The 24,936-nt window shown below is 38.7% G+C and overlaps 3 protein-coding genes across 3 annotated transcripts in view; 1 reads left to right on the plus strand and 2 right to left on the minus strand.

Moving 5' to 3' along the window:
* Window positions 1-24,936, minus strand: part of LOC149732348 (ATP-dependent DNA helicase Q5-like) — a 96,392-nt gene that overhangs the window by 4,440 nt on the left and 67,016 nt on the right. The window lies entirely within an intron of this gene.
* LOC149732349 (uncharacterized) lies at window positions 833-4,409 on the minus strand. The gene is made up of 4 exons (XM_089883740.1): window positions 4,216-4,409; window positions 3,253-3,979; window positions 1,702-1,895; window positions 833-1,262 (listed from the first exon to the last, which is right to left on the minus strand). The coding sequence occupies exons 1-4, from the start codon at window positions 4,333-4,335 to the stop codon at window positions 1,014-1,016; spliced, it is 1,290 nt and encodes a 429-aa protein (XP_089739866.1). The 5' UTR covers window positions 4,336-4,409; the 3' UTR covers window positions 833-1,013.
* LOC149732350 (cystinosin-like) lies at window positions 5,124-11,902 on the plus strand. The gene is made up of 9 exons (XM_089883743.1): window positions 5,124-5,797; window positions 6,227-6,390; window positions 7,214-7,314; window positions 7,426-7,569; window positions 8,122-8,221; window positions 8,892-9,011; window positions 9,438-9,608; window positions 10,055-10,172; window positions 10,945-11,902. Exons 1-9 carry the CDS (start codon window positions 5,698-5,700, stop codon window positions 11,124-11,126), a joined length of 1,200 nt encoding a protein of 399 aa, XP_089739869.1. The 5' UTR covers window positions 5,124-5,697; the 3' UTR covers window positions 11,127-11,902.

Here is a 24,936-nt window from a genome sequence, read left to right on the forward strand (position 1 = left end):
GTTTACTTTAGACGTTTAGATAAACACAAAAAAGAACATCATTGATATACTAGCCCCGTATCGTACAATTATCTAAAAAAAACAGTCAAATTAGCACAACTATAAGAATTCAGATTCGGTTCGTAAACTGCTCAGTCGTTCTCTGCAAAAATCAAGCGTTTGTACTTCTATTTCCTTGGAGCCTAATCGTTGCATTCTCAGAAATCGTGGAACGTAATAAGTCATTTCTCTTTTCCAAATAAAGTTCAATTTCCCCTCAACTATTTTCTGTTGGCTTCACTGTTCAAGTTGACAGTATAAGTCAAAGGTCGGCACCCTGCTGTTTCATATCTATACTTCGACTCCAAATAGAGTACGCGCTCATTTATTCTGCCAAGTGCCGATAATGGTGTATTTGTCAAGGATAAATGCGATTTCCACGCACATTAGGCTATGTCTTTTATTTACTATAAATCTTTACTTCTGCTTGTTATAGTGACGGAAGTAAAGTGTAGGCCTGAATTGAATCGAATGCCACCTACTGGATCTTTCTTTCATAGTCCAAACTTCGCATTGGTTTAGTGAGTTACCATATAGGCAACTTTGTGGTTAATGCTCTTTCATCGCTATCAATTTTGACAAGTTTGCTGAGAGTTAAACAGTTACCGTTTAAGCATCTTGTCTGAGGACACACACGTTTACATATATGGCAGCTTTGAGTGCGGTGGTATTATTATGTTACGACGAACGCGGCTCAACCACTAGGTATGTAACGGCGTCGAACGGGCTCAATTAAAACATCTCTATATAGTTCAATCAATAGGCTATCCTCTGTAAAAAGCACCACTCAAAATTTATATTAGGTCGTGTATAAGTGTAACTATAAAGTAAAGGTGCAGTGATGACGGCAATACAAGATTTACGATAGAAATATTCATCTTACAAATTGGAACACACTTGTACACTGGAAGAAATACAACGGGTATAGGGCCCATCGTCCGAGAAAATTCGGTGCCCATTTCAACCTAAGCATATTATTGAAATAATGTTGAAATGGACAAGCCAGATGCTGGGCGATTATATAAGTTGCAGCGTGACGGTGACGGCTCCACAATATCTGCCATTTCAAAGTCATTTGATTTTTCTGTTTCTGTTATTGCACAGGTGCGACTGCAGGCCACATCACTGTCCTCGTCTGTCGATTCTTGTGTACCATCGTCACCTTTGCCGCAGCGAACCTGTTTCTTAAATTTCATGCGCCGGTTTTGGAACCATGTTTTTACCTGCAAAAACACAAATCGAATAATTTTACTTTGGAATTTCGCGAAGGGTCAAACATATCCTGCTTTAACTTGAGTAAACTTATTAAATCTGTCATGCCGACACAATGACAGTCGTTATAACACGGACGATGAGTTTTACATATACCTCATGCCCACTTAAACGAGTAACCAATTGTGTAAAACTTTGTAGACAATTATTTTTTGCAATTTTTTCTCTTTTTTTGTAATATATAACTGGCTATTTAGATACCCTATATAAGAAAGGCAGTATTGGTTTGAAGTAAACGCAGTTAAAGTGTCTTATTTATGGATAATCACGTCCACAACGGTATATGACATCGTCGACCTTCGAATTGTAACACCCTATATAGGCCATAAGCAGGGCACTATAACCACACTGTCACGAGCGTATTTGCACATTTTTTGCGGTTTATTTTACCTGGGTTTCAGTAAGCTCCAGTGCATTGGCAAGATCAACCCTTTCAGGCGTGGACAAATACTTTTGGGATTCGAATCGTCGTTCCAGACCAGATAGCTGTTGATCAGTGAAAACAGTTCTGGCCTTGCGTCTCCGGCTTTGTCCCATTACAATTGAATCTTGGTGAACCATTGGCCCATTCATTCGCAATCGAACTGTAAAAATATAATATTTAAAAATAAATATGAAACGGCAATTTCGGTTTGGAATTTAAATCATTAAAATAATTATGCCAAGCTGCTCGGGCATTTATAATTGTTATATAACTAATTATGTTCTTCAGCTGCAACGAACAGCGGGCGAGTATTGTTATCGATGAATGACCATATACTCTATATTGTGTCCATTGAATTTTCCCATTACTGTCCGAGCGACAGCAAATTGCCTTTTGATTGACTTGGCAATCAGGAGTCAGCCGAGCGGAATAGCTTAAAATTGAGCTGATTAGACCTGGACGCCCGGTCCGTAAGTATGTATAATACACAAGTTTAACGCTCTGCGTCGTAAAATTGCATTGTTGGATACCAGACACATAAGCCCTCACGAAGTATAAGTTAATTGCGTGTAGTGAGGTGGAAGGCATTGTATGGATCTCTTTCTATATTCACCCCCATGGGAAGAAACTAACTGCACGAAAATGGCCTATGCTACAAGAAAATGATTATAGTAAGATGGGGGAAGATGAGACACTTTTTCTAATCTATTTTCTCGTCCCATTTGGTAGCTAACAATTAAAGAACATTCACAGAATTATAAAACCTTATCCTTATGACTCCCATAGATCGTTATTAATTGTTTAAAACACGATCATGATGTTTTATTGGATATTATCTGTTAAATGTGTTTCCTTTATTTTTCGTTTTATGCAACCGTTTAAATATCAAAGGCTGGCTGTTAATAATCGAGAAGAAAAGTTAAATGCCGTGTGGATTATAATTGTTAGTGGCGGAGTTATAACAAATTCGCAATAATTTAAATCCCGGGCTCAACTTTGTCACGAGGATTGTAAAGAATTAAGCGATTATCACAAAATTAATTTACGATTACACAAGCAAGTGGGGTTGGTTTCTGCAGTCCGAACCTATACATGTAAAGCGTTCCTACTTATGGCAATGCCAATTCGACAGCCTTTCTACTGATGATTTCCCTGTTTACATTTTGAATTGCCATGTAAAAAAGGAATGGTATTTTAGGTCGATTGTTATATATGTTCATAGCGAATTGCCAATTTAAAACATGCAGCTGGTGTTGGACATGCGGCATGTGTAAAGAAACGTCGCTTCAGCTTTTTTAGGTGAAATTGATTTTTTAGGCGGATTGAACGGTTCCTTTAATAACTGGGACAAAGGTGCTAGATTATTTAACAACTGTGGCAAATTTGGAAACCACCTGCTTCCGATGTCAATCCAAAGCTCTAATATAAAAGTCACAACCATACATTTTTTTGATTTCAATTTTGAAAGTTATCCCAAAACAGTATTAGGAAAATAATCAAAAACAATGTAATTATACCTTCAGCTTCACTACTGTGCATTGCGCTGCTTTGGAATCCTCTGCGAAGTTGGTTCGCCCATATCGATGATAAAACGGATGCCGAGGCGTTGCTGGATGAACTTGAAAATAAATTTTGCAGTTGAAGATATTTTAAAACGTTGCTCGAGTCGTTGAATAGGGGGTTTGTAAGAAAAGACGGCTGGTACATCATGCTTGGTGTTTGAGACAAATGTGTTGGAAGCTGCAGTAGACCATGAGGGAGCGCAGGTTTAGAACACTGCCGGCTGTCCCGGGATTCATGGGTTAACCTGTTGATCACTTTTTTGAAGTTGTTTTCATTATCATTTACCGAAGCAGAAGAATTTCTGGAGAAATCTAAAGAACGAGGAACGAAGTTTCTTCCATTTATTGATGTCATCTGAGCGAGCGCTTTGGTTTCCAAAGGCAACTGGTTTAGAGCTTGAGCATCATAGGCGCCGCCATTTTGGTTTTGGTTTACTTTTTGTTGAAAGCATTGCCGATTCAATGCTTCATTTTCCGAATTACGTCGTTCACTGGCGAAAAAAGAACGGTCGCTGGAGCTGGAAACACAACCTAGCGACGAGTTTTGCGTCGTATCAGAACCAAAAATACAGGTGGAAAGATTTCCGATCGAACTTGAAGTTGGAATCTTTCCACGACTGTTAGGACTCCCTGAATCTGTCTCATTGATACTTTGTGAACTAGAAGTCCTTGATTTTGGGCTCTAAAAATAAACAAAGGTATAATATAAAAATTGTTTGTTTTGGTTACAAATTAATATATAAGTATTGTAAGTTACGAAAGAAATAACAACGCTTTTATATCTGCGCGGCTAAGGTTATATAACTCCGTAAATATTTCTTGTTTACTATACTAAATGTAACAAGAAAACATAATAAAATTGAATACACCGTCAAGAATCGTTAGTGTTAAAGTATGGTTTAATATTTGATTTCTTACCAAAAGCAGAAGATCTGCAATACGAAACGATTTGACAGACTTTTTCGAATTTGAAAAACTTGTATTTGGCGAAGCAGCACCTTCCACTGTTAAGTTTGATTCCTTCTCGTGATCCAACATTTTATACACTCAGTTTAGTTTTTATTAAACTGCTTAATATTTACCTTTAAAAGTAAAATGATATATTAGCTATACTGAACGTTTAGCATAAAAAAGGTCTGAATTGGCTATAACTAAAACGTAATGACCTAAGCATATTCGCTGTCGAACCACACGTGTAACCTGTGCTTCCAATAATATCTTTCTGAAAACAACCTTTCATGGTGCTTTATATAACGCCGGCGAGCAGGAGAAAAGAAATGCAATCATTAGCGGCAGGTTTCAGACGGCTCGAAGCTGGCAGAATATACGCGACTGACCACTAAACGAAAGGCTTAAATACATGGAATTAACATGTAAATGAGGCGGTTCAACATTGATTTGATTCAACCGCAAGCTTTCCTGCTTAAATCCGGTCTAATGCAAAGGCGCTCAGAGTCGGCTCGACTTTTTTGTTTACTGGGTGCATATTAGGGCACAATATTTCGCCAATTCACACGATAATCTCCATTACGCCGCTACGACGCGCGATTGACAATACAGCATTAAGATTCGATTAAGCGATAATTCGTTTATTGCGATTGCATACGTATTTTCAATTTCTGTCGCTGATTTGTACAGCTTTAGCAATTGTATAGTACTGTGAATAAATGAATTAATGTAACTTACTTTATCTTCGCCTGGTCGAAAAACGACAGTCGTTATAACACAGATGTTCTGAGCGTTTTATACACCTCGTGCCAGCTTGTGAATTCCTAAGTATGTTACTTGAATATTTTTTTACTTTTTTATGTATGGCTTATAACTTGGATAACCCATCAGTGACCACTGGGTTGGAGCAATTGCCGTTAACTCTTTTCCATAATCACGCCCATTACCTTTGGGTTGGAGGCAGGCGCGCCAACCACTTTGCCACCGCGTCGGACTGTGGGGTAAGGTGGGATACGTTAACACCAAAATCCTTTATTTTGTGATTGTGGTTTGAACAATTAACAGCGTTTTGTAGAATCGTGGGGCTACATGCATATAATTCTGTAAATATTTTTAGATTTTACCAAATGGTACAAGAAAACAGACTGAAACATATCCCATCTTATGCCCCCTACTATGTATAAATTGTGTCAGTCAAATCTATATTTCTTTATTTAGTAGAACTAAAACTTTTGCAACACAGTATTAACTCCACAAATTCACAATGTTAAAATGCTTTATGAAGTTTGGTATCAAATATGGCAGTTTATTTGCCTTCCCTACTTTTTATTTTAAGGTTGTTGTTTTAGGTGGTTCCCCTCTATCACATGACGTTTGGCTTTTGTTTGTTTGTTTAAGTTTCGCTGCACTGTTTTGGGCTGTAGTTGCACTTTTAAAGATTACTCCAATAGAATGCATAGGTCTCTGCATAATACTGTTGTTATTGTGATTCTGCTTTTAAATGTACAGAGCTTTCAAACTGCGCAATCTTCAGTTAACGACAATGCAAAAGGTTCGTAAAAATACTGCAACTGCCAATTATTTATTATAGTGTTCATAGTGACATAAATATATCTTCTTGTAATGTTACTCTGTGGAAGTTTTATAACAATGTTACCCTTAGATACCTGTTCCATTAGTTGTGGTGTAACTGCATTGGCTAATCCCTATATTTTGATATGCGCATATTTTGTGGAATAAATAATTACCGTATGGTAGGGAAATGGGACACATTTTAACTCTATTTGCTGGTCCTATTTTGTAGTAGACAAAATAAGTTTAAAGAGTTGGAAAATTATGTTCTTCTGGCTCCCATAGACCTTTGTTAATTGTTTAAAACATTATCAGGATATTTGGATATTATGTGCTAAATGTGTCCTATCTTCCCCCACCCTACTATATATATATATATATTGGAGAATAAATATGTCATTTTAAACAGCTTTGTTATCATGGACAAGTTCAGTCAATTTGCTCATTGATGAAATTAAGAACATAACATTTGTTGCTTCATGCAATCTGACTGATGATGCTATCTTGTTGTTAAATGTATCCCATGTTCATACATCGAAGAAAAATGAATTGCCTGCTAATTTCACACACCAGGTATATTAATTAGTGCTAGTGAAGAATCCTTCCCCTACATTATTTGCTCTTCACTAACCCCTAAATAATAACCCATATGACCACTAACCCACTGGGCCTGGCTATAACCCCTAACTACCAATGTCTAACACTTCCCACCAGCCTAATCTGTAATTTACCAGAGAATTCTTTACTAGTGCCATTCATTTGTATAGTTTTGTGAAATGTGGAATATTTAGAGAGTTGCATATTTGCCTAGAAAACGTTTCATGATGTTGTCCGTTAAGGTTTGTATAGATTATTCTGTGTATTTATTTTTTAAGGCTCAATAGGTCAAACTTTTTGTTTATCAATTGTCTGTGGTATTCATGTGTAAAGTAGGGTGGGGAAAGACAGGACACATTTAGCACATAATATCTAAATATCCTAATCGTTTTTTTTAACAATTAACATCGGTCTATTGAACTCGTGACAATACAGTTTAATAATTTTTTAAATGTTCTTTGTTTACCACAAAATGGGACGAAAATCATATTGAAAAGATTTCCTATCTTCCCCCACCCTACTATATAGACATAATTGGTGTGATTTTGGAGGAACATGCTATAGATATAGCCATTTCTTTTTAAAACTGGCTGATGGTAATGTTTTGTGGATTTAGGATATTTTTTTTTCTATGACTATGGACAAAGTTTGTATTTCAAATCATAAATTCTTATTCATTGGTGTATGTAAAGAATTAATTAATAAAAAGAATTAATTATTATATATTCGAATATTTTCACCCACTATGTTTTGTGTTTAAATTATTGTACACGGAACTTAAAATTTGCTTTTAAATCAGGTAAATTTAGCAAACAACACAAACAGTGCTGCTCTTCCTGTGAAAGGTGTGGCCGTTGGACAAATTGTGGTTAAAGTAAACACTAGTTTGGATCAACTAAGGTGAATGCTCATTAACGATTTTTTTTAGTTAAAATCAAATTTTAAAAACAAAAAATAAAATTTTTATTTTTTTTTAAATTTAAGATTTAAAAATTTCAATTTTTTTCGCAGTTTCCCAAGTGACAACAAGTTCAGGATATACGTTGTTCACAGTCATACATTGGTTATTGTTAACACTGTGATTGGATGGCTGTATTTTGTAGCTTGGTCAGTTTCCTTTTATCCACAAACTATTCTCAACTACCAGAGAAAAAGGTAGGATTTGAATGCACCTTCTATATTATTGCTAAAGTTCCATGGCAAGGTCCGTCATGGAACCTAAGATTTAAACTAATATGACCTAATATATTTACTGTATTTGTAAATTTAAACCAACATGAAACAACTGTGTTTTTTTTTCTTAATTTGTCAAAATGTTAAACTTTTTATAAATAAATTTCACGATAGGAAAAAAATAGTTTAATTATGACATGTGACAATATTAATACAATGGTGTGTATATTTTTTCAATCTGTATATAAACACTTATGGTTCAGCTCAGCTGCTTTTATTTTTTATACAGCATTCTAAATGTGTTTATAATGCTTTATTAATGCCCAGAGGGTAGTACCTTAACCTTACTATAAGCTATTTTGGAAATGCAGGAATATTTTAAGAATATTTTTGAAGTTACGGGCATATGATATATGCACTTTGTTTTTAAATATTTTTCCATGACTAAGTGTTTTGGGCAAGAAAACAGCAATTGTATGTCCAAACCAGTGCCCATATGGAAGTATTTCACCAATAGCTATTGTTTCTACACAGTGTTGTAGGTTTGAACTTTGACTACATAGTGTACAACATCACTGGCTTCCTTGCGTATGGATTTTACAATATTGGTCTGTTTTGGATTCCAGTCGTGAAGGTTTGTAATGAACATAATCTAAAAAAACAGAAACAAATTCGCCCACAAAGTAATATACTTGGTAACTCTTAAGCTGGCAGGAGGTGTATGAAACAGAACACCGTGTTTAACGACCGGCCACCCAAAGATACAGTAAGAAGTTACAATGTGCAGTATAGTGTACAGTTACAAACTTAGTTTGTCAAAAACCTAAAATAAATTTTGAAAATTCTTACACAAAGTTATCATTTAAAAATTTACATATTTGGAAACTCGCAAATGGAAACAAAATGTGTAAAAGCAAAACAGAACACCCAAGTTATAATGAATCTCAGTACACCGCCACATGAGGTTAAATAAGTATATAATTATTGATACATGCCGTTATATTTGAATATAATACTTTCCTCATTTCTAACATGTTACATCTAATACAATGCTTATGTGTCCTTGGGCAAGACACGTAACGGCAATTGCTCTAATGGGTTGTCCAAATTATCAGCCATACATAAAAAAATAAAATAATCCCCCAAAAAATAATCACCCACAAAGTAACATACATGGTAACTCGTAAGCTGGCACGAGGTGTTAAACCCGTGTTATAACGACTGTCGTTTTCCGGACACCCGAGGATAAAGTAAGTTACATTCATTCATTCATTCAAGTATCATGCCTTTGTTTAATGTTTTAGGAAGAATACCTAAAGATGTATCCAGATGGAGTAAATCCTGTGCAAGCAAACGATGTTTTCTTTACTCTGCATGCAGTGGTGTTAACCGCTATTGTTATCGTGCAGTGCTTTATTTATGAGGTAGGAAACCATTATATTAAATACAAATTAAAATGCTAGTTTTAATATTTTATTTCAGCACACTCATTGGGCAATTGCTCCAGTGGTCACTAATGGGTTGTCAAAATTATCAGCCATAAAAAAATGAAAAAAAACATACAAAAAAAAAATAACCCACGAAGTAACATACTAGGTAACTCCTAAACTGGCACAGGGTGTATGAAACAGAACACCTGTGTTATAAGACTGTCGTTTTCCGGCCAACCAAGGATAAAGGAAGTGACATTCATTCAGTCATTTATAAAAATCAATTAAAAGGTTGGTAAATTAAAACACATGGTTATAAAACTGATTTTTTCTCATATCCAGACAACTACTTGGCTGGTAAAAACCACTGTTCTAAATTTGATTTGTAAACACTTAAATTGATATAAATTTCTTTTCCAGCGCGGCGGTCAAAAAGTTTCAATCATTGCCACTGTTCTCTTATCCCTGGCATGGACAGCCATGTTTGTTCTATTATTTGTTGCAGTAGCCGGTAAAATAACGTGGCTCGTATATCTCATGGTCTTCTCATATTTAAAGCTGGGCGTTACTCTGATTAAATATATACCTCAGGTGCAGAATATGTTGTTTTTACTGCAATTAGTTTTCAATGTAATAGAACATATCCCCATTTGCATTTTTCTGTAGTTAAAGGCAACATTTAAAATATACTCAAAATGGTCAGAATATCTGGATTATGTGCTAGAGGTGTTCCGTTTTCCCCCATAGTACTATGTTAAAGTTAGTAGTATTAAAATACGGGTTATAACTAGTAACTATTAATTTTATCAAAATTTGTTGCATTTAAGACAGATTTAAGCACTTTGCTGCTATTTTATGATAAAGATTTTGTTCTTTAAAAGTTAATGCTAATGCATAGTTATGTAGTAGTTATGGCCTACTATGAAATTTCGACATGCTTTAATTATTAAACTTAAGTTGTATTTGAATCATAGAAATACACGTTTAAACTATTCCCGCCTTCCCTGCATTTTAAAACAGTGCCTATACAAACTCAGGTATACATGAATTTTCGAAGGAAAAGTACTGAAGGTTGGAGTATTGGGAATGTGCTGCTGGATTTTACCGGTGGTTCGCTTAGCATTCTTCAAATGTTCCTACAATCTTACAATAATGGTTTGTATTAATTACTTAAAGTGTGTTTGGATCTTTACACTTGTAATGAATGAATGAATATAACTTACTTTATCCTCATGTGGCCGGTAAACGACAGTCATTATAACATGGATGTTCTCACTGTTCTGTTCAATACACCTTGTGCCAGCTTACGAGTTACAATATATGTTACTTTGTGGGTGATTATTTTTTGAATTTTTTATTTATGTACGGCTAATAATTTGGACAACCCATTATTAGTGACCACTAGGTTGGAGCAATTTTTATTAATTGTTAACATAGCTTTTATGATTTTATCACTCACAAAGTTACAAAATGTGGAAACTGAAAGGTGAGCATGTGTGTGAAACAAAACTACTGTGTTATAATGTGGATAACATAAGCATCATCTTTCATTTAGCGCTAACTGCCACTCTTATGGTTAAAATTTTGAAGATAATAATAAGTTCACACATGGTCTTATAATAGGCCATTGGTAACCTCATAGTTTAAGCAAAGATTAGAAATTTTATGCCAAAGGTAATTTAGAATAAGAGAAATATTATAAGTGTGTTAAAATATCAGAAATGCAGATCAGTCAGTAAAATTATCAAGATATGAAAATGGAATTAGAATTTTTTTTTAGCTAAAATATCCTAAACAGATTCATCAACAAGTCAATTCATTTATTTTTCATTTAATCTGAAAATGAACTATTACCTTCTGAAAACAAATATTACTTAATAGTACTCTTAAATTAATTCTTAATGGCTTGCAAATCAAATTCTTGCAGATGAATGGGATCTAGTGTTTGGCGATCCAACTAAATTTGGTCTTGGTGTCTTTTCAATTTTCTTTGACATCGTTTTTATGATTCAACATTATGTTTTGTACCGACCAAGGAAAAATGGTTTTGAAATTCTTGCGCCAGATATTGTGACAGCTGAGGAATCATCCGGAAAATGTTTTTCATAGGTCAATGTTGAATAATATTTGCGCTAATTGTTTGTTCTACTATTACTTTAGAAACAAAATGTATAGTTATACCATAGATGTATAAATATCCATGGTTTTACGTTATGTCCTATATAGACCAAGGACAATGGTTTTAAGGGTCTTTTATCAGATATTGTGACCAACTATTTTATTCTATGTGGGTGAGAGCCAACAGCGTGGCCTGGTGTAGCTTCTATGATTTAGCCCAAGTTTGGCCCATTACCCTATTCTGACCAACTGATTTTATTAGTGATTTTATGATTCATTATACACATACAGAATAACCTCAACATATTTTTAAATGGTTACCAGTATTAGTTTTATCTGTTGTGTGACACTTAGGCAAAGTTTCTCAATTTCCTTCAGCTATATTTTAATTTTTGTTCAATTTTTTAGGTTGATCATTACTTAAAAAGTTTTCAATTTTTATGAATTGTCATATTGTAGCTTTTATTGATCTGATTTTCAAGTGCTTTACTGTCGATATTATGTTGCCTTGTTGTTGAGTATTCACCATGCGAATAAGTGCAATGTTTTTAAAATTGTACACTATAATATTACCTTATTACACTGATGATTTAATAAACATGTTGAGTTGAAAAATTTAAAATCAAAATCGAACTGCAAATATTTTACATATTGCTATGTTGATTATATTTTATCCTAATTTTTCGTTTTGTTATTACGTTGTAAACAAAGTGTAAATTTACACATTGTGAAACAGCTTCAGTGTATAACAAAGAATTTCTGTAGGATTTGTTGTGTTTTTTGAATTTCTGTCACCGCTAGACGGCGCCATTGATCCGTTTTTGTTATACGCACGTTGCGTAAATCGCGGAATTCAAACCCGTTAACAAGTATAGTCCTGTTTTGTCATAACAAAACGTGGTTCCACCAATTGAATCTAGTTTTTCCAATATTGGTTCTACATTTTCACTTCACCAGTGTTTTCTAGAACAGTGGTTCTTAAACTTTGTTGTGTGCTTTACTATTTTTTGTTTGCTTATCAGATTTCCCCCCAATATGTCAGATGACGCTCATGTATTAAAAGGGAAAACAACTAATTACATCAGTTTTACTTAATGCGACGGATGCGCTAGCTTTTTGGCAACGAGTTGTTCAATGTCTGGTAAAGTACTACAATTAGCACATTTTTTCTGTCCTGTCAATTAACTGATGTGGATTTTGATTGGTAGCTTATTTACCCCTAAATACGAGGAATTTACCCCAGTTTAAGAAGTTCTGCTCTAGAAGGTATTAAACAGTGAACTTCAAAATCAGAACAAGCAGTTTATTTATAGCACTTGTTTAACAACGAATGACCTTAAATTGAACTAAAAAGCGCGTGTGAATTTGTAGCTGCCTGATGGCAGTCACGTAATAAAAGCAAAATATCCCAACAAACTTGTGCTCTGCAATGAGGCAATTTATTCTCAACCACTCGCTGTTATTTTTGTAACATTCAACGTCATAATTAAACCGCGGTTGTCAGTTTTGGTGGTAACGTTTGTTTCTAGACCTAAGAACCGAAAATAATGTCTCATTCAAAATTACAAAATTATTCTGCATTTTATGGTATTGGATTTTTGGATAAATTAATGTGTTTTTCTGGCTATGGCAAAAAGTGTAAGTTCTAATAATAAGGCTTTCACTTCAGTTTAACCAACAGCTAAGATTCAGTTTGCTGAGTGTGTTAAGGTTGTCCTAAAATAAACAAACGCACGACCGAAAGCTGTTCATGGGAAAACCTGCTGCTTTGATACAAAGCATCCAATTCGGATACAAATCCCTTGTTTCCGATTATCTGTTAAACAGAAGCCTTGTTTCACACAGCAGCGTTTTGTTTCCATTTGTTTTTCCCATACTGTATACTAAAGACAGGCATGCTTCTTCTGAGATCACTGGACCCGCCGAATCCAACAAGAATGCGTTGTATCGAATTCGAATACTACTCCGATCTCCAGTATCCCCAGTGTAGTAATAAGGCGGCTATTAAAGTCACGAAAATGCTCTCAAAATAAAGCAATACGTCGTATTTCAAAGACACTAATGGTGCAGTCAGAAGTTCAACGCTTGGCACGCAGTATTTCCGTGAAAATAAAAGAAAATGTTGACAAGAAATACACTGCGGTCAACACTGTAACTTTCGCCTCTGCCATAAGTGTCAGGTCTCACGAATACGGCTCCGGACTTTGTTACATTTCACCATTGTCCTGCTCAGCGATAGTTTTGGATGTAAACACCTTAGGTTTACCATCGACACACGCCCATTGACGGAATATCGCTGTCCTAACCCTCTGCTTTCATCGGTGCTCGCGCGAATTAAATGCCTTATTTGCTACCCGATCCGTTTGATCAAAACGCGCCATTAGTACAACGGTTCGCCACAACAGCTCCGAGGAACCGAACACCGCTTTTGTATCAAACACAGAGGCGCTGTAGTTATCGGCTCAATCGTTTACGCGGATTTATACGGCTAATTCACAGGGCTCCACCTGGCTCGACTACTGGTCTATGAATGCAGCGAACACCATCTAAAATGACCAAATTATATACGACCCATAGCGTATACGTATCGCTTCACTTTCCTGGTTGCCTAGCGGAAAATCGCGGCCATATTAGTGCATAATTATGTCAGAACATGACATTGTACGGCATGGGCCTTGTTTGACATAGAATCTATTTTAAACTCTACGCTAAATTTAAAATTAGGTCAATAACATAATAGAGATTGCTGGGTTTTCGGTCATATCTCGTAAAAAATGTTATTACTTGAAAATTGAGCAGCATGTTTCGTATATATAGTGTGGGGGAAGATGGGACACCTTTAGCACATAATATACAAAAATCCTGATCATGTTTTTAATAATTAACAACGGTCCATAGGAGTCGTGAGGATATAGTTTCATGATTCCTTAAATGTTCTTTGTTTACTACTAAACGGGACAAGAAAATGGAGTTAAACGGTGTCCCATCTTCCCCCACCCTACTGTATCCAAGAATAAAAGCAACAATATCAATAAGGCAACATCAGTGCTTCTTTACCAAGTAGGCCATTCCATGCTACGACCCGATATAGTCTAACGCCCCATCATGTAAAATCCATGCGTGGCCAACCGATTTGGCCAGGAGCGCTGGGCGTGTAATTCAATTTTGATTATTCTGCCATTTAGCTGCGCGATCTTAGCCTGTCTCGCACCGCCGACACTTTAACTTCCCGCCGAGGTCCAAAAATCAAACATCGCTTTACCGTACTGTGAGATCGGGCCGATTTAACGCTAATAATTCCATCTTCGCGCGCGTCCGTCACCCGTAAGTGCAGGCGCAAGTACAGCATGATGATTAGGGTTGCGTAATGTTCGATGGGCCAGATTAGAACGGAAGGAGCATCGCCTGTAATTCAATATTAATGTCACTGCGCGCCGTTAAATACTATTCCAATTTCCTTTAAAATAGATAGTGTATAACAGTTTTAAGATATAAAGTACATTAAAGAGACGATATTGGCTCAGAGAGTAAACCCGCGGGCTGAACGTGATTCGTCACTGGTCTGACAAAACGAAATATTTTTAGGTAGTAAAACTAAACACCAATTACAGCTTACTGCTCGACTGTCACATTAAAAGCGACCACCAATCCAAAACCTGTACATTTAAACACAGTTTACGTCTAAAAGCGATTGAAGTCGGCGCGAGGCGTTTGTTGTTTTAAGTTTTATAGCCCCATTTACTCACCAGCCTTGGGCTCTGTTTGTTTTGTTGGTTCCGCATCCCAGCAGTATCAAAGTCGCATTAGTGACAAATTTGATTTTAAGATTAGCAGTTATATTGCAGATTGCGTCCTTGTTCATCGCGGTATTTTTTTAACCCGGTATACAACGCTCGTTAGCGGTAGCGTAATGTGTTTATCCAAGCTCGTATACCCATGCTATCAGAATCAAAACGTTTGGATGTTCAAGAACACATGAACACCTCAGTTTTAATGCAAAAGAAACACTGTATCAACTATAAAAGCGCACGTCGTAGTTTAGAGCAATTGTGTTGCTAAATACAGAGCCGTCTTTGTTAAATTGGCAGCGAATGCTTCCGTTTCTCACTGTCCCTACATTGCCCCGGATGAAATTAAGCGTTGTAATGTCCAACACCACAGGCAGTTCGTGAATGACGCAACAACACTGAATCATTATGTCTGGTTCTCCGATTGTTTGTGTAAGCGCTGCGCAATGCGCTTTCTCACACGGCCGGCCAGGTAAACAAAGATTAATCGGAATTAATTCATTCTCTCTAGGAGTGGAGGCCCGCTGGTTTATTTATGTCACCCGATCATCGAGATATGATTCATATGAGCTGTCGAGTCAAGTTAAAGAGACCGTGTCGTCTCATCTGAAGCCAGCTCTTTGTGAGGTACATTGCGTCACCAACGGTAATGTTGAACCGCTGACTGTATTATGCTCGCTATTCGACGGGGACCAATTTCGATCCGTAATTACATAAATGATTGATTACTTTTAGTAGTTTTCCATAGTGGGTTTAGTTCATTTACTACCATAGGCCTATTCCCACATTCGCGCCCCCTGGGGTCAAGTTCTCTATGCACTTAGACGGAGTTTGCGCATGCAGCAGAGCGCGTACTGGAAAAGATAACTCGCTCCATCGGCGGTTGATGTGGTTTGCACAAAAGCTTTGTAAGTTAAATACGGGATGCAACCGCACCGCCTGAAGCTCGGTTTGGATATGCGAAGACGATGGGCTCATTCTGTCCTTGGCCAAAACCTTAATTGGATCATAAGCGCCTTCGTCTTTGTTAGTTCGCGCCCTTGGGATTTGAACCAGACTTTTTGGCAGAAAATACGACCATAATTGATAGATTTACCGCTGCTTGCAGATATAAAGCCCCCTATACGACCAAGAAAAATGTAAGGTGATAATCCAAGCCATGTAGCGTGAAATTTTCGTTTGCCCTGTAAATTTTCTCGTGTTATGGTCGAATTTAAGCCGCATGATTAAACTATTGGCCGCGCCTACCACGATTACCTCGTTAAAGATGTGAAATGAACGTGCGCACATGGCAGTGATAAAATATTGTTCCTAAGATACCGTAGGTAGCCAAATGTAGGTGTGGGGATTCGTACAGGGTTAAATAAATGCTCAATAGGTATAGACTATGTGTTAAAGTGGGATGCGGAAAGATAGGACACCTTTTCATTCTATTTTCCCGTCCCATTTGGTCGTAAACAAAGAATATTCAAAGAATTATAAAATCGTATTCTCACAAAAACCGTTGTTAATTGTTTAAAACACGATCAGGATATTTGGATATTATGTGCTAAAGGTGTGCCATCTTCCCCGCCCCACTTATGTGTATTGGCAATTTGAAACATTAAATTCTTTATTTTCTGTATAAGGGCAAACACTTTTCTGATGAAGTGAATATCGTTTTGAGTGAAAGAATGAAAAGGCTTCTGCAAAGTCCTTATCAACACTGCCTCTTAAAAACCCGAGTATTTCGGAACTCGATCGTTAAATTGTAATTAAAATACCAAGAACCCCTTTTGGGGAGTCCTGTTTTTTCCACTTGTCCAGCACCGTTTAGCGACTGTCGGTCACGACAGCTGTTACAACGCAAGTGCCGACCAGATAATGGATGGGATCGTTTGATTCCCAGTTGGACGAGTGCCAGAAGATTGCATTACGCAGGCCCGTGCAGGCGTAGTCGGTTTAACGCGGGTCAATCCCCACGCAACGTAAACTGTTTGCTGCTTGGGTGCGTCCAGCGGTTGCTTCTTGATTGACACGTCCTAACCGGATTGGTCTGGATAATCTCATGGGGCTGCTGGAAGGCGCGAGCTCGCTTCCCATTTCGATTCGACGCGAAACCGGACGCTCCTGTAGAAGTCAAAGGTCTGTTCTGGCAGCGGACCGGAGGTGGAATGGTGTCCTCCGGGACTCGCAATCCGCATCTTTCTCTTTACTTACCATTCGAGCGCCGGACGTGTAATTTCCTGCTCGATAAACGGAAGAGTGATTATAGCAATATAAACAAATATTTGCTTCCTATAACTGCTGCAAAGTTAATGCGCAATTTCCTCATACGAATATTTTTCGTGTTTAGTGTGCCGTTTTGTTCGTTTACGAATCTAGCAATCAATTTTAATTCAGTTATGTACCAACCCTTCTCCATCCTGTTTATACAGTAGTAAAACTAAGAGAACTTCCCAGCTAAGTAATGTGGCTGAAATCGAAACACCATTTTGGACATCGTTTTGCTTTTACATTCCAAATGTATTTTTTTATTGGATTACGCCAAGTCGTATCCGGGTTGGGAAGTTTTTCGGGTTAAGGACTTTGTACGTCATCGCGTAAGCACCCATACTTAATTAATGTGTTGTTGAAGCAAGCTTATAGGATGCGTGGGGTTTTTAATAGTAGCGCATCGATCGAACCGCAGCCTGATCTGTTTTATACAGTGTTTACTCATACATGAGCGTAATTACTGGCGGGTTTTAGAGCAGGTGGAAAATGGTCGAGTAGCACTTCATTACACGCTGTAAGGGCCATAAACAGCGAGGCGATTGACTGTTCCAGCCTTTGAGGTGACGCTGGACAGTAAATAAAGTGGAGATGACCACAAGAGCGATAAAATCTCTTTGTTGTGTCGATTGAATTGACTCGGCTGCCCAGCGAGCATTTTCGGGCTTTGTTATACTCGCTATGTGACTGCTAAAAAATTTAGCTGTGATTGGCACCGCCTAATGTGTGTTAAGATTGGTCTTTCTATAATACTCAAGCGCATTTTTCTGCGCCTTTTTTCTGGGACTTTATGCGAGTTTTCAAACATTGACGCAGAAGTGGTCCAGGCAGGATATTTAATTGGGACCTGGTGAAAAGGAGAGTTCTACGAAAGTGAAGCAAAACACAAAACCACTTTCCTGAGACCAAATATTTGCGGGTCAACCGAAAGCGCCGGGACGATTTACAACTCTCCCGGCCAGACGCGGCTGCGCAAATTAACAATTCCGAATCCCGTTCCGACGGTTTACGACTTTGTGCGGTTGATTTTTATTTTCATTTAGTAAAACCCGGACGCTTCTTCGCAGATTCCACCCCTTAATGGCAGTTTATAAGCATTATTGTGACGTAGAAGTGCAGGAAACCATGGTCCGTACAGCGGTTGAGTTGTGCAAACAAATAGAACAGCACAAAGCTTGATGTCACATTGTCAAACGAGATTAGCATCTACGACGCTAATGAAAATTGAATGAAGGCATATATACACGGCCGTAAACCTTCAATTTGTCGCAGTAGCATAAATGGCAGTTTAACCCTACAGCATATAGGTAGGATAGCAGGCGCCTCGCTTGCCGACCCGTCAACTGACCTACAGCGGATGTTCCGTGCTTTAACTAAAACAAATTCCCGCCAATAACCGGTAACAAATTAAGGTTCAGCACCTTTGCCATTTTTCGCCGCTCAGCCGAGGTATGACGTAGTACGATTAACTGCTAAGCCAAACTAATCTCATTTGCGCAGCATTGTCAAAGGCTCCTATTATCTACGGCGCGATCGCCTCTGCACTTTCCAGCGCAAGTGGTAGCGGATCAATAGCAGGAAAAATTATCCGGATCGTTTCAACGCATGGAGTTCGTGGTTTTGAACATGACTTTTGAGCTCGCGATAACAATCAAAGCGAAATTTACCACTAGTTTCGCTCTCTTTCCCAAATTTATGCACAACTGCAGCTCTTGTTAAACTTGCACAAAAACAATTGTTGTTTATTGTCCTTCCCCATAATTGTTTTTCGCGACAGTCGAAGTCGGCTCTCATGCTAACCGCGGACATACGGAGGGTAAAATGAGTCCACCGCAAAATATTTAAATTTTCTCATCACCTTGCAGTGACGTAAGCCCCTCGCACTCACCACTGTATATTTAGCCTTAAGGACCCGGCAAAAACCCGGCTTATATAGGAAACCATTGCAAAAGACGCGTGCCAGATTGGCAATGGATATTCACAACGTACGCGGTGTGAAAGTTCCAATCACCCAGTGGGAAGTTTACGGTCACTACTAATGCTTGTACACTGCGCGGGTTTTAAGCGACGCATTGTTTCCTTTTTGGCAGTCGACCCTGTAACCGCATTCAGGAGCCAGTCTGTATCATGAGAAATCCGACGCTCACTAATTCACAACATAGCGCGAATCATAAAAACTACCTTGAGTTTTAACTAGGCCAAGAATAATTGGCTCAGACTGCTGTAATGGACATTGTTTCGATCCTAGAATTTCTCGACCGCCGGGAAAGCAATGACTTGGCAATCTGCTTGTCAGATTGCATGCCAACTTGAAGCCTACATTTCAAAATGGCGGTCAGTTGTTACGGATTGGACTTGACCGTGGGCTCTAAGCGAATCATTATACCCGCCGAACAATTTATTGCATTAGCATAAATAAATTGGCCGTTTGGCATCTAGCCTTATATAGCTACCGCTACGCATTATATTATTATGGAATCCGATCGCGGTCGTAAATTATTTATGTTTTTATACGGCGTAATTCGCGATAACCAATAGAACAGCAGTCTCTCTCGTACTGCCTTTGTTTTAGGCCTGCATAGCTACGCCGCATGCTTGCGTGTGGAACTTTGCCAGTGCTACCTTGGCAAAGCAAAGGCAGAAATAAGTTCGCAGCAACTTCGGGTTTAGGCTTGGAAAGCGAGTGTCTCGTTACACGCCGAACGTCAATAAGCAGACCATCAAAGGCGACGCGAGCCAGTGTGCTGCCTCGAAAAAGCAGCCGATGAAAGGTGCCTGCCGGTCTGAGTGAAAACGCTCAAGTTTTCGCCATTAGCGCTTTGCTCGCAGCAAGTGCTGATTCGTAGCGCGCTGATAGTGAAAATCAAGTCAGCGATTAGGTTAGTATTTGTTGAATTTGGACGTTAGCTCACACGTGTATTCAATTGTTGAGGGCAAAGTTTGCGATCGTTTTTAGTTAACCTTTCATCACGGATCGTAGGCTATAGTACGTTTTACCAGAAATAACATCGTACAGTACATGTAGTATAGACCAGTGTTTATCTGTGCGGTGTTAATGTGCTGTTTTCTGTAAAAGGTGTTTGATCAAATGCGCTTGGCTATGTTATACTACTTACGTAATGGTCTATAATCTTTGATATGAGCATGATTATGAATGCGTCGATGTCGCATAGAGATTAGGCCTTGATGCTGCCAATGTCGGCACAGAATATTATTCCAGGCATGCGCCAAGTACGAAATACCGCGGGCTTAGTCATACAAGACATTCAGCATTACAGCTTAATCCGACTAATACGCAGAAGAGACAGAACATTGTAACCTCGCAATAACTGCCTGTGATTTGGTCGGTATGCTATATGTGGACTCATGTAACATCAGAGTCAACTTATTTTGATCTGGGAAAAGTGGTACGGTACAATATTGTGTTTTATTGTAATGTACTATTGTTTTAAATGTGTATAGTACAGTTTGTTAGAATGGGACACCTTTAGCATATAATATCCGAATACCACGACCGTGTTTTAAACAATTAACAACAGTCTATGGGAGTTGTGAGAATACGGTTTTATAATTCTTTGAATGTTCCTTGTTACCAAATTGGACGAGAAAATAAAATGAATCCTCTCCGCCCTATATAATAGTAGGGTGGGGGTAGATGGGACACCTTAACATACTATTTTCTCGTTCCACTTGGTAGCAAACAATAAACATTCAAAGAATTATAAAACCGTATCCTCACGACTCCCATAAACCGTTGTTAATTGTTTAAAACACGATCAGAATATTTAGATATCATGTGCTAAAGGTGTCCCATCCTACCCCGCAGTATTATATATGTGTTCTTATGTAAAACACAAACGCAAGTCTGTACATTTGCCCCAGCCAAGTATGGGAGCTATTATATATATGGTAAACTACGGTATTAGATTTCATATTTGACTAGCATCTGAGTAATCTACTTCTATTTTTCTGTATTGACGTGATGGTTATCGTAGGCGGGGTTCAATACGAGCATTGTCAGTGCATGGTGTAATATCTTGGCTGGGTTCGTCGGTTTTGCGAATTAATTAATTCTCGGTGTCCCAGTTTGTTGAAGCGTTATACAGATTACTGGCAGTGAGCCGCATTTTGCACATTAGAATGTGGCCGGTGATCTATAGCTTTTAGCACAGTCGGCCGGCCACACCGTCGGTCAGGATTGACAATTATCTACAAACACCGTCAAAAATCGATCAAAATTTCGCAGCCATATACAACTAAATCGGGCTCAAGCTGTTTGTAGGTGTTTATGCATTTCCCCAGCAGTATTTTGGGTCTCAAGGCTAATTCTTTCACTTTTAGCTTCTGCATCATCTCCGAACACTGCTATTTCATAAGCAGGCTAATTCGTTGGAATTATGACGCAAACTGTGGTCAACATTAATCTGTGCTTTGCTGGTAAGTCGGCAAGCAAAACGCTGCATCGTGACTAGATGTTGTATTTGCATTACCAACAGCTTTCGACTCCGTAATGCGATCGGTCAATTTGTAAACCACCGACCAACGAACCAAGACCTCACGCAATTATGAAGTTGTGACAACGGTGCCCGAGACTCGATAATTAAACGGCAGAAAAAACGCCAAATATGCCCCGGCCCTGTCCGTCACGAAAACGAGCACTGTGCTAAATCGACTGCCCCTAAACAAGTAAATTGAGAAGAAAACCTTCCCCAGCGAGACCAAAGCTTTAGATAAGCGTGCATCTCAGGTTTCACAATACACGTCTTAGTGAAGCGTTATAGGTGGCCTAAAACCCAGCAAATTTTCGCCATCGGTTGCTGCATTCCGAGACAATTTGTTTCGCTTCTGCTCCCATGATTATAACTAACGTTGCTTCGGACCCTAAACCACGTAACAGTGAATTCTTCTGCCCCAGTCCCACGCCCCAACGACTGTGCGTGCTGTACCCACACCCATAAAGCTCGGGACCGCGATGCGACGACAGGACTACAAATAAAACCCCACGAGTTTCACCCTATTTCACCCACGGCTAATGCACACGTCTATTGCTTTTATCAACACCTAAAGAACCAGAGTGCAGTCTTGCGAAACAAACACGATAAAAAGCAGTAAGTCTGGCTTCTAAGATCGTGGGGTCATTTTGTAATAGGTTTCCGACATGCCAAACGATATATTGAAGCACATTTCAAACTACAGCATTCCACAGTAGGTAGATAGGATTTAAAACACAAATGACGTGTTTAAGGTAAGATTCGGACGCTTAACCGGTATTAGAAGCTGTAGATTTCTCTTTAGGTTTACTAAACTTCACATAAGTGTTTGATATTGATCCGCTTAGACGCTAAAGTCGAATTACGGTGGGTATAATACTTGAACGTTATTAGAACTAACTATGTTGGTCAACCGCCAGGCTGGACCACCCGTTGATCATTAAGCGCACCGTCACCCGTCAGATAACTGCACAAGCTGAATTTCTAGAGCAGAGTGAAAAATCACCGCGCGGCCTGGGTGGTCGCTGCTATATTTCGACGACGTTATTTTGGTGACATAATAACGACCGCATAGTCGCTCTTAGTCTGAGGGGTAACTTGGGTATAATGCGCATGCATGATGGTTATATTGCATAATATACAGCCCGTATAAGCCGTGTTTTCATTATGCATTGGCAAGGGCGTCTCGTGTCGTGGGAACGAATAACTGTTGCGTTTTGTGGCGTGAAGAGAGTTATTTCAAGCCAGCAAATGGGTTGATTTTCGTGCAAAGTACCCTTGACGATGCCCGAGTCGCCAAAAACAGCTTATTTCTTTACAAGACATAATCGAATCAGCGAGCGGGAAGCGAACGCATTCACAAAGGCTATATTTTCAACCGAATTTTGTGGTAGAAAGGCGGGCCAAAGAGCGAACTTGAGCGAGTCTCGCGTGCGGCTGTTCTATTCCGGCCTTATTCATTGTTGTCCACAATAGCAGGCAACAGCGTCGATAAAACAGTTTAATTCATAGCTATTCACACAGCATGACGTTACCCGCCTCCACTTATTCGACCTAAGACTCAATGAATTGTTGTTATAACTGTCATCGTGCCGATAAATAGCGAGGTCGTCACGCTCGTTACGATGAAGCGACATCGCATTGATACCGAACGATCATCGTATCTTCTCCCCTTAATTTTTCTGCGCTCCGGAAGAAAGAACACAAAGGCATGTGGGCCCGGTATAACAGTGAAGTAGCTACCGTTATTGTGACATATGTCGCAGTATCGGGCGAGTGCGCCCGTGAACAAGTCGAATTGCCGCTCGGTGGTTTGGCGGCGATTAATTATTGATGCCGAAAAGACTGTAGCTTGGAATGGCCCTACACACGAAACTGGCTCGGTCTTTTGTTTGATAACCGAATGACGCGTTTCATTTGTTTCCGATGCAATGTTTCGACTTTCGTATTATAGTAATCGCTTTGCGGTCGTGTTCATTTCCTTTAAACATTAGCTGGCCTGCTATTGTTTCCGGTGCATGTTATTCCGCTATTTTTATATCGCTAAACCGATGGAGAAAGGAAACACGGAAGTCGATGCCAGCGGAAATCTGCCCGGCATTCGTAGCGTCCAACTGTGAGGAATGGGCCTGTCAGTAATCTATCAATAATTTAACCTCTGCGGTTAGGGGATTGCGATTCGAAAAAATCGCAAGCATTGTTTCGACAGTCGTGGATTGAAAACCAACTTTACCTACACCGTATCCCAACATTATGCCCTATTTTAGTTGCCTTTAACCTCTTACTGCGCAGAATCACCGGTTCATGGCGCTTGGAAAAACAAAGCTTTTTGGATATGTCAAACCCAGAAGCTATTGTGGTTTTTGGCAGGTTAGTATGGATTATATCATGAAACAGCGACTGTTTCGAGCCCATCATACCCGGTTTCGTCATGCGATTGAAATGCTATAACATTACACAGCCACGGCAATCATAACAACAGCGGGATAGTTCACCATTTAAGGTAAAATTCTGTTGCTCTTTCACATTGAACTATAGTTTACCCTAAAACACGTCATTTGGATTTCATGCTTTCTTTCAATTGTTTTTGGATTTATTTTTGCGGGCATATTTTTTTCTTAGTAAATTTTTACAAAACAATCCTGAATGTAAGGTTAACGCCGGTAACTGAAAAAAATAATAAACACCACATCACGTAATGGCATTAAAACCATGTAAAACCTATGCATTAAACCTCAGTCTAGTGCTCTAGTTCACGCGTTATAAGTTATATATAAAACGCAGCGCCCAAACACTGGTCAGCGTAACAGCTACTTGAATTAGTACTAGTATTTTCATACTGTGGCCATTTTGATTCAATGCCTCACTTAAAAAGACATCGTCTTACTTACAGTGAAACATGTTCATGCGTTATCAGGCCTAAGGACTTGCCTCGTACCCGCGGTCGAGAAATGTGTAACAAGTGACCGCAAAACTTTACCCGTTCTTGGATATTTCCTAATGAACAGACGCTTAATACACTGTTGCTGTGAAAGCTTGTGTGCCTTTCAAATCGAGAGTAATTTTCCCTCGGTATTAGTGTTTGTGTATTGTCTAATGAATCATTCGTACATACAAAAGAGAGCTAACAGTCTGATACCAAAAAGGGTCTGCGGGTGATGGCGTAATAATGTACGAGCACGGTATTTGTCAAAATTCGGGTAAATTCTAATCTACCATCAGTATTGTAAAGCAGGGAGCCTGCGTAATGTAGTTTGCGCATCCCCGCAA

The sequence above is a fragment of the Ciona robusta genome, chromosome 8 (genome assembly GCF_009617815.1).
Source record: "Ciona robusta chromosome 8, ASM961781v2".
Taxonomy (NCBI): Eukaryota; Metazoa; Chordata; class Ascidiacea; order Phlebobranchia; family Cionidae; genus Ciona; species Ciona robusta.

Excerpts from the sequence above, each read along its gene's own strand:
- LOC149732349 (XM_089883740.1), bottom strand. The coding sequence starts at position 4,335 with ATGTTGGATCACGAGAAGGAATCAAACTTAACAGTGGAAGGTGCTGCT. Across the intron at positions 3,980-4,215 it reads TTGCAGATCTTCTGCTTTTG|AGCCCAAAATCAAGGACTTC; the intron begins GTAAGAAATCAA and ends GTTTATTTTTAG. Across the intron at positions 1,263-1,701 it reads TGGAGCTTACTGAAACCCAG|GTAAAAACATGGTTCCAAAA; the intron begins GTAAAATAAACC and ends GTGTTTTTGCAG.
- LOC149732350 (XM_089883743.1), top strand. The coding sequence starts at position 5,698 with ATGCATAGGTCTCTGCATAATACTGTTGTTATTGTGATTCTGCTTTTA. Across the intron at positions 7,570-8,121 it reads CTCAACTACCAGAGAAAAAG|TGTTGTAGGTTTGAACTTTG; the intron begins GTAGGATTTGAA and ends GTTTCTACACAG. Across the intron at positions 9,609-10,054 it reads TGATTAAATATATACCTCAG|GTATACATGAATTTTCGAAG; the intron begins GTGCAGAATATG and ends ATACAAACTCAG.